This window comes from Andrographis paniculata, unplaced genomic scaffold (genome assembly GCF_009805555.1).
Source record: "Andrographis paniculata isolate CXL003 unplaced genomic scaffold, ASM980555v1 Contig10END, whole genome shotgun sequence".
NCBI classification, from domain to species: domain Eukaryota; kingdom Viridiplantae; phylum Streptophyta; class Magnoliopsida; order Lamiales; family Acanthaceae; genus Andrographis; species Andrographis paniculata.
The window spans coordinates 255,414-264,286 of NW_026137380.1; the positions used below are offsets into that span (position 1 = coordinate 255,414).

At 37.8% G+C, this 8,873-nt stretch overlaps 2 protein-coding genes across 2 annotated transcripts; both read right to left on the reverse strand.

Moving 5' to 3' along the window:
• Positions 1 to 8: 8 nt before the first annotated feature.
• On the reverse strand, positions 9 to 1,010 carry LOC127244891 (protein SRC2 homolog). The gene has a single exon (XM_051265480.1). The coding sequence runs from the start codon at positions 882 to 884 to the stop codon at positions 42 to 44; it is 843 nt and encodes a 280-aa protein (XP_051121437.1). The 5' UTR covers positions 885 to 1,010; the 3' UTR covers positions 9 to 41.
• A 599-nt stretch (positions 1,011 to 1,609) lies between these two features.
• On the reverse strand, positions 1,610 to 6,529 carry LOC127251131 (PWWP domain-containing protein 1-like). The gene is made up of 2 exons (XM_051274766.1): positions 5,311 to 6,529; positions 1,610 to 3,625 (listed from the first exon to the last, which is right to left on the reverse strand). The coding sequence occupies exons 1-2, from the start codon at positions 6,338 to 6,340 to the stop codon at positions 1,755 to 1,757; spliced, it is 2,901 nt and encodes a 966-aa protein (XP_051130723.1). The 5' UTR covers positions 6,341 to 6,529; the 3' UTR covers positions 1,610 to 1,754.
• Between the last annotated feature and the right edge of the window lie 2,344 nt (positions 6,530 to 8,873).

The window sequence follows — 8,873 nt, forward strand, 5'->3', positions numbered from 1 at the left end:
AAAAAATAAAATAAAATCAAAATACTTAAACCAGAGAATACCTAGAAATCCATGTCGCCAATGGCGTCGCCGTACCCATCGGCGTACGCCGCCGCGTCTCCGATATCCGACGCCATTTCTCCCACCGCCAATCCTCCCAGCAATCCCGCCCCCAACGCCAATCCCATTCCCATCCCTCCCATTCCACTCTTCGGCGGAGGAGCCTGACATCCGTACCCGCTAGACTGTCCGTACGCTGCCGGAGGGTAATAACCCGCCGGCGGAGGATAGTACCCTGACGCAGGGTGCGCGTAGTGATGAGGATAATATCCCGCCGCCGGCGGGCAATACGGAGACTGATAGCCTCCGGCCGCCGGATACGGCGCCGCAGCCACCGCCGGCGGATACGCCGGCACGGCGGCGGCTTTGGAAGCCTGGCTAGATTCCTGCGTGAATTTCTCCCCGAAACGGTAGGAGAATCGCAGAATGCCTTTAGGTTTTCCGGAGGGAGCGGTTACCTGATACTCGACGGAACGATCCGCAGCCGGATCGGCGGCGGAGGCCTGGAAGAGCTCGTGGATCGGAATCGTAACGACGCCGACGAGCTTGCCGTTGCCGAGGACGGCCTCGGCTTTGATCTCGACGAGGAGAGAGAGGCCAGGCTGCGTGAGGTATGGCTCGTCGACGATGAACTCCATGGGGAAATTCCAGCGAGGATGGCTGCCGCAGTTCTTATCGACCGGCGTGCGCTGCCGCGAGCGCGGGTAGCCGGCGATGGAGACGTCGGCGAAGGCGTCCATCTTAGAGAACAAGCTGCTGACGGTTTTGATCCCTTCGGCGGATCGGAGCGTGAGGTTCAGCGGCCGGTACTCTACGGCAGCTGGTGCTGTTCCGGAAGCTTCCATCGATCACGCGGAAGGGATGGAGAGAGAGAGAGAATATCAGAGCAGATATGTCGGTGATATTGGAGCGACGAAAACGTGAAGTATGGCGGTTATGATATATAGATACGTATGTATGTGTTTTTTATATGTGAAAAATGGGCGGCAAAGAATACTTGGAGGATATATTATTAATAAATAAATAAATATTAGATGGAGTAAACTAAAATTAGTGTACGGATATAAAGTGAGGCTGGCTTCGTTTCGGGGTGTGTTTGCTTCGTATTTTTGGATTTCTGAGTTAAATTTAAATTGAAATAATAGTATAATATGATATTTTAAATTTAAAATAAATTTTTAGTATAATATAAAAAATAAAAAATATGTGATAAATTTGATATTTTTTTAAAAAAATTTAACTAGTATAATATAATATAATATAAATAAACTATACTTTTAAAAAAAAAATTGATAGAATAATAAATTTTGAGAAGGATCCCAACAGTGTTTGTTTCCATCCCGTAGTTTTAAAAGTAATAAAAAAATGCCCACGGATCAGGTGGTGCTGAGATACGAAAAAATCTGTTCAATTTAATTATATTAATTATATAAAATTAGTATAATTATATTTTAATTTGTCTGTGCTATTTAATTATATTAATTATATAAAGTTAGTATAATTATATTTTAACTTGTCACCACATGTGCCGATTAATTCAATCAGCACCTGATCCTTTCAGACACATTCGTTTGCAAAATTCAAATAAAAACACAACACAAAATGATCATTATATGAATCCATGAATTCCTTCCTTCCTAATTCCTTGTTCATTCATATATAACACAACACAACAAACACAGATGAATCACATATAGAAAGAAAGAGCAGAGAGACTAGAGGGGCTGATAAGGCATGTATCCCAACAAACTACTCAAATTCCTAACCACATCATTGCATTTCAACAGTAGCCTAACCATCTGCCGCGACACGTCACCATCGTCTTCGACACCTTCTCTCTCCCTCTCCGGTGGCGGCAGTGGTGGTCGTCGCAGTGGCAGTGCCCCTGCCGGTGGTTGTGTCGACATTTTCTTGATTTTACTCTCACCCCTTGCGCTACCGTCATCCCCGCCTAACACAAATTTCACCCGCCCCCTTCCATTGCCGTTGCTGTCATCCTCTCCGGAAGGCTTCTTCAGGCACGATTTGAGGTGCGCTGCCGCTGCCGCTTGCGCAGAAGTAACTCCGACGGCTGCTGCGGTGTCGTCCTGAATCTTGCTCGGTTCAATTTCCGCCGCCTCGGCTTCCCGCACCTTGATGTAGCACTTGACATTTGTGTTTCCGAATAAGTTGCTACTCCCCAGGGCGAATTTCAGGGCGGCTTCTGCGTCAATCTTGTAGGAGAAGACCACTCGGCACATGTGCGTTTTCCAGAACACTCTCGTGGCCGAATGGTCCATCGGCCCAAACCGAGCAAATTTCGCTCTCAGCTCTGCGCCGGATGGCAGCGGTGCATCCGCCGGAAACTTCATCAATAGCATAGTCGGGATCGGCACTCTGGCTGCCCCGAGTTCCATCCTGCTGCTGGAGTGTACTTTCAAAGATTTGGGTCGCACTGCAGTAGAATTTTTAGCCCCCGATTCGGGTCTTGCCAATTTTGGCGGCACTGCAGCAGCTGCAATTTTAGACGCATTTTCTTTCGTCTCCACCCGTTGCAATACACTAGGCTTCTGTAAAATCTTTCTTTCGGTTGCTACTGGCTTCGACTCGTCCATCCTCTTCTTCGTGGTACCAGATGATGAATCATCGATCTTTTTCTTTTTCTTAATCTCTTCCATTGCATCAAGCTTCTTTTTCTTGGCGGTGTTGTTCGGGGGATCAAATGGACCGCGCTTCTTTGTGCTTCTCGAGGGGTCATCATGCCTGACTAAGGGTTTCCCAATCTTCTTGTCGGTAGTTTTGTCAGCAAGAGATTTAACCGTGTTTCTTTCGCTCGGTCCTTGCTGGGGTGGAGGGGATGACACTAAGCTCTTCTGATACACAAGGGATCTATATTTTTTAAAAACCTGTCGGATGACGGCCGGGCAGCTCATCTCTGTTCCATGGAAAGGATTGAGAGCAAGGGCCCGAAGATCGGTTACCATCATTTGGAGCTCCAATTTTGCAAAATCTGCTTTTTGCTGGGATTGGGATGGAAAAGACGCGCCTGGAGAATCAATCTTCTTGTTTTCTAGCTTGTTATCGACTGGAGTAGCACTGTTATTGACATTAAGTGGTAAGTCTTTGAACTTCCCAATGGTTTCGCTTTTAATTTCTTGCCTTTTCTTCTTCTTTCCCTCGACCCGGGATGCACCCTCGGCATTTAATTCTCCTGCTGGTCGCTTTAGTACCTTAATCTCTTTCTTTCCACCTTCCGCTTGCCTATTGAAACCTTCGGAATGTTTGATATCGCTGGTGATGGATACTTGATGAGTTTTAGGTTGGGGATGATTGTAAGTGATGGTAAACCCTGAAGATTGGTTAATGTGGTCTCTTGGGCTTAGGTGCATTACGTTGCCGGAAAAGCCATAACTATCAACTGAAAGCAGGTGGGGAGAGGCACTGACTATGCCGAAAACTGCACTGTCACGCTTCATCTGCATTGGTTCCCCTCGCCTTTTGATTAGATATTTTTCTGTTTCTACTTGACCCTTTGTTTTTGCTGGTTTTGCAGCGAGTTTCCCCTGACCGAGAGCCTCGGCAATCACCAGTGGGCCACTTAATGGTGCTGCAATATAACAACCAACAACAAGAATAAGAACGATACTAGAAAGAACGTGAATGTGTTATAGCTTATTAAAAACACAGAATGTAGAAGAATGCTATGATAGCATAACACTTATATACAAATCTACAGAACTAAACATACATGAATCGAAACATAAACACATGTGAAGAAGCCAGGAAAAGAGTCGACAAGAAAAGGGTAAGAGAAGTTTCATCTCTCTATGGGACTTTTCGCTCAGTCCAAACCTTAAGGGTAAAAGTAAAGGATAAAATGATAAGCTATGATCGACCATTTGCAGGGTTTATAGTAAAATGATGTAGGTACTTGGTCAGAGAACGTAGGAAGAGATAAACAAGCATTTTTGTTCACCACCATGCAAAGGACAAGAGCATTAGAAGCTACACTGGGCGCACATGTTTTGTCCCATTTCTAGTGATCCAACAGTAGTTACTAACTACCGATTATCAAACTTGCCTCATGTAATTCCACACTAAATGAGTTAGAATATTGCAAATGCATGTAATTTATGTTCACTACGTAATTACCATGGTTGATTAAGATCTAGAATGAGTTGAGTGACCAAAAGTTCATGTGGGTGTTGCCTATATGTGAAGCGACTAAATAAATTGTCGTAATCAGTTCAAACTAGTGAAAGCCCATACACATTAATCTCCAGATTCCAATCAAAATATTTTTCAAATTGCTAGCAAAAGCATGCAAATCAAGAGCTAACATTAGCCTTTCTCTAATCCTTTGCATTAGATATTCAAGGATTTCAACGTTAGTTGTCTTCTAGATACAAAGAACAGGATAAAGGCATCTAGGCACATCCAATGTGAGAATTCATAAACAATAAAATATTAGTATTTCCAGTAATTACATATGAAAAGCACTTTCACCACAATCCATGATCCATCACAAACCTAAATTTCTGGTCTCAGATGAAATTTTAAGCCTTCAGAAAGGTGGACCCGTCAGACAGTCGGGTATTGACACCACAGATTATGTAGAATTCAAACAAGAAGGTTCCCAACAAAATCACAATACATTTAAAAACTTGCTATCAACATAACAATCACTATTTCCAATATAATACCCCTGGCAGATATTTATTTATAAACTACATGCTTCCCACTTTTTCAGAAAATTATCTAGCAGAAACAACGTAATAATCTAAGGTTCTTGGATATGTAATTATCAAGCTTGCAGGGTTTCCCCACAGGACTCTTTCCATGAAATCCAAATATTTATTCTCTAGATTGAAAAGTTTTCGCCTGTTAAGCACAGGATATCCTTTGGTGTATAACAAATAGTCTGATAGTACACTGTTGTTCATACTAAAATTCTAAAACTTCCTTACTTATAGCTAAAGTCGGTGAAATTCAAGACGAATAGATTAAAATTGTCCTGCTGCACCTACATTAATATCACAGCTATGAAATATGCTTGCACCTAGAATAAGCCTCTTAACCTTTTTCAAATAGATTTAGATTTACCACCAAGCACTGTTGAAACCTAACTGTTTCTACAACCAAATTCGGGCCTCATCATAGAAAAACTTAGTTATATCTTTCACAAGCTTTTTAGCTGAAAAAATCCCATGTCACAGATGAAGGATATCATAGAAGATAATGATTACAGTAGGTAAAACCAACGGGATTCAAGGTCACATAGCTAAAGTATACCTTTAGAAGGATCTGCAGCAGTTGGTACGGTGCGGCCAGGGGGGCGAACAAGAGCAGATCCAAATGCCTGGTCATATGTCTCATCAAACTCCTCATAACGTGCCCTCCTACATGCCAAAGCTGTAGCCTTGTTCTTGATAAAGTTGATTTCCAAAAACTGGTGATTCATGGGCTGCAAAGCTAATTGCTCTACAAACGAAAGCATCTCCCTCGGCTGAAAACTATCTCGGGCCTTGTTTATCTGACTCCAACTGTAAACCCCCGACTCCGAGTCCCCCAAATCCACCACAAAATAGCCCTCCACTCTCGAAGGCTGGAAATTACACTCATTTCTACAGTAGCAAGCCAAACCCAAGCTCCTCCTCCTTGTTACTTCCTCCACACCATCCTCCACAGCACTCAACAAAGCCCTGGAGGCACTTTGCTTCGACTTCTCCGCAAAGTTCTCCTCAAATGGAATTAACTCAGCCGGATCAAACCAACCATAGCTGTTGTCCCCAAAAAAGGCTACCAAAATCTGGCCCTCGTGCTTGCTCCTCCGAACAGATGGAGATACCAATGCCTCGTTGTATATCTGCCCGGGCCACCATGGATGAGACTTTACTTTCCCCCACACCATATCCCCGATGTAATACCCATGCCCCACGGCTTCACCCTTTGCTTCGGATGCAAACTCGTCAAATGCAGATAAAAATGAATTGTAATCAGACAAAATCGAGGTGTGACTCGCCGTCGCAGTCCTGACGTCATTCTGCTCCTGTTTTTCACTCTGCAAATCCGTACTCTTCGGATTCTCCACCATTCCCGATGTCGAATAACTCACCTGATTTCCACCATCGCCACGTGCATTCACTTCACTCTCCACCATCAAAACCCTAGAGTCATCCACATTATCGCTAACCCTACTTCCATCCGAACCCAGAGCAGCCTCTTCCCCCGAGCCAGTAACGCCGGTGGAAGATCCAGCGCGATATTCTCCACGTTTCGCCGGCGGCGACTCCTCAACGCCGTCGCTGGCGTTACTCGTCATCGTAGCCAATAAAAACCACCACCAGCCTCAAATATTGAATGAAATATCGAAGCATGAATTGACGAATACATTCCTCAGTCTCGCAATAGATTAGGGATCCCAGGCCAGCGGCTAGCACGAACCCTAGAGCAGAGCGGAGAAAGAGATAAACAGCCCCGCTGAGGCAAATAGGGTTGTTGGGAACTGCGATTATTTAAGTAATTGATCAAAACCTACAAATGGTGGATCAATATTCTTCTGTTTTGGCATGAACAGTAAATTTTGCAACAAAAAATACTACATTATTTTTTAAAAATAGTGGTAAACCCTGTGCTGAAAAAGTATGTTTTTTTACCTAAATTTTTTAAATTTTACTATTTAGGTTCTGCCATTTTTCAAAAAAACTATTTCCTCCGTCCATTTATAATGTTTATATTTATTTTGTGTTTAAAAAATAATAATATTTTATTTATAATGAATAGTTAAAAGTAGTGTAATAACATTTTTGCCCTTATTTTTTTTAAAGTAATGATGTGATGTAAAGTAAAAGTATTTGTGGAAAAAAGTAGAGTATTTAATGAAATCTTAACTTTGTAATTGGATGTCTCAAAATAGAAATACATCGTAAGTGGACGGAGGAAGTATATTTTTTCCTCTCCCAAAACATCCCATTAAACATTATTTTAATACCGAACTCAAATAAAAATTTTACCAAATTTATCAAAAGAAACATACCCTTAATATTTTGCAAACTAAGTACAAATTTTGTTTGATATTAGTTTGAAATTAAATTTTGATTTGAAATTTAATTTAAATAATATATTATCGCTCCATTCATTTTAGATGGTGAACTGAGTTTTGGTATTATATAATTAATAATTAATTAATAAGTGTATTAATAAAAAAAATTATAAATTAAAATTAAATAATTTAATTAAAACAATAAATTATAAATTCCTATAAAGTATATAATTATGTTTAAAAATGATAAATTATATATTATATACCTGACCGAAATATAAAAAATAGACAAATTAGTGGGATGGTTGAGTAATATAAGTATTTTTTTTATACACCATTTTAAATAAATATCATTATAATTATAATATTTTAAATTTTTTTTTGATATAATATTAAAAAAATTATATGCAAATATCAATTATTATTATCTCAATATATAATACTCCCTCCGTCTCAAAGACTGTGTAACATTTCCTTTTTTATGTCCCAAAATTAATTATACTTAGTTTATATCTCACACTTTATCTCATTATATTATTCAAATAAAAAAAAATAAAATATATATTTATCTTTCCATCGCATCACCGTTAATACCACCTACCTAAAAACTTGTGTCCAAACGTTGCACTTTGTTTGGAACGGATGGAGTACAAATCAAGGAGAAAAAAAAAACATACTTCTTCTAATACTAATGATATTTGTACAAAAATATATACAAATATAAAAATATTTTAAATTTCAAATATAATGATACAAAAAATAAATAGTATTGCTCTATAAGTAAAGGTTAACTATGTCATTTTGTTTGAAGCGATGGAAAATAGTGATATTTTAATGTAAAAGTTGGACAAATAAAAAGTAATAATTCGGTATGATATAAAATTTATTAAAAAAATAATAAAAAATAATATTATAAATTAAAAAATATTACAAATTAGTTATAAATTAATAAATTATGCATAAATTTTTAAAAATATAACCAATATATTTTTTTTACAAATATAACAGTTATGTAATCAACAAATTGAAGAAATCCCAAATAAATTGAATTTAGTATATTGTTTTATAAAAAAAAATATATATTTATTAAGATTTTTAATTTTAAATGATATAATTAAATTGCTTTTAGTGTTAGAACATTTTTGACAAGAAGAGCATATCTTTTATTTTCTTAAACAATTATTTATATATATGAATTAGTTATATATTTTATAATAAAAATATTTTATATTATTTTATAAAACACAATATTAAGATAAATAAAAACTACAAACACAAGTTAAAAAAAAAAAAAATCATAAATCAAACACACCTTGGGAGTTTGGATTTTGAGTTTGAATTTGAACGAATTTTAAATTTGAATAGTTGTATAATGTGATATAAACAAGTGTTGATGTGATGTTTTGAATATAAAATTATTTTTTATTATAATATAAAAAATAAAAAATAAGTGTTTAATTTGATATTTTTTTGGGGAAAAAAACGGAATGAATACCCAAACAAACACATCCTTTATGGATAAGAGGAAAAATATAATTATGTAAATGAGATGGCAGTAATATATTATTGTAGTATGTATATAATTTTGAAATGGCTCTTTACGAATTTGTAATAGTTCGTGCAATCTTTTGCAAATTGAATTAGTCATAGCTTGATAAATTTCAAAAATATATACTGTAAATTTATTACTCACTTCGTCCCGAATCTATTTTTTTATTTTAGTTTTTTCCATAATTTTTTTTAAATATCTGTACTGTCTACTTAATATTATAAATACCTTTACAATATTTCTAAAATTACGTTAAAAAAATCA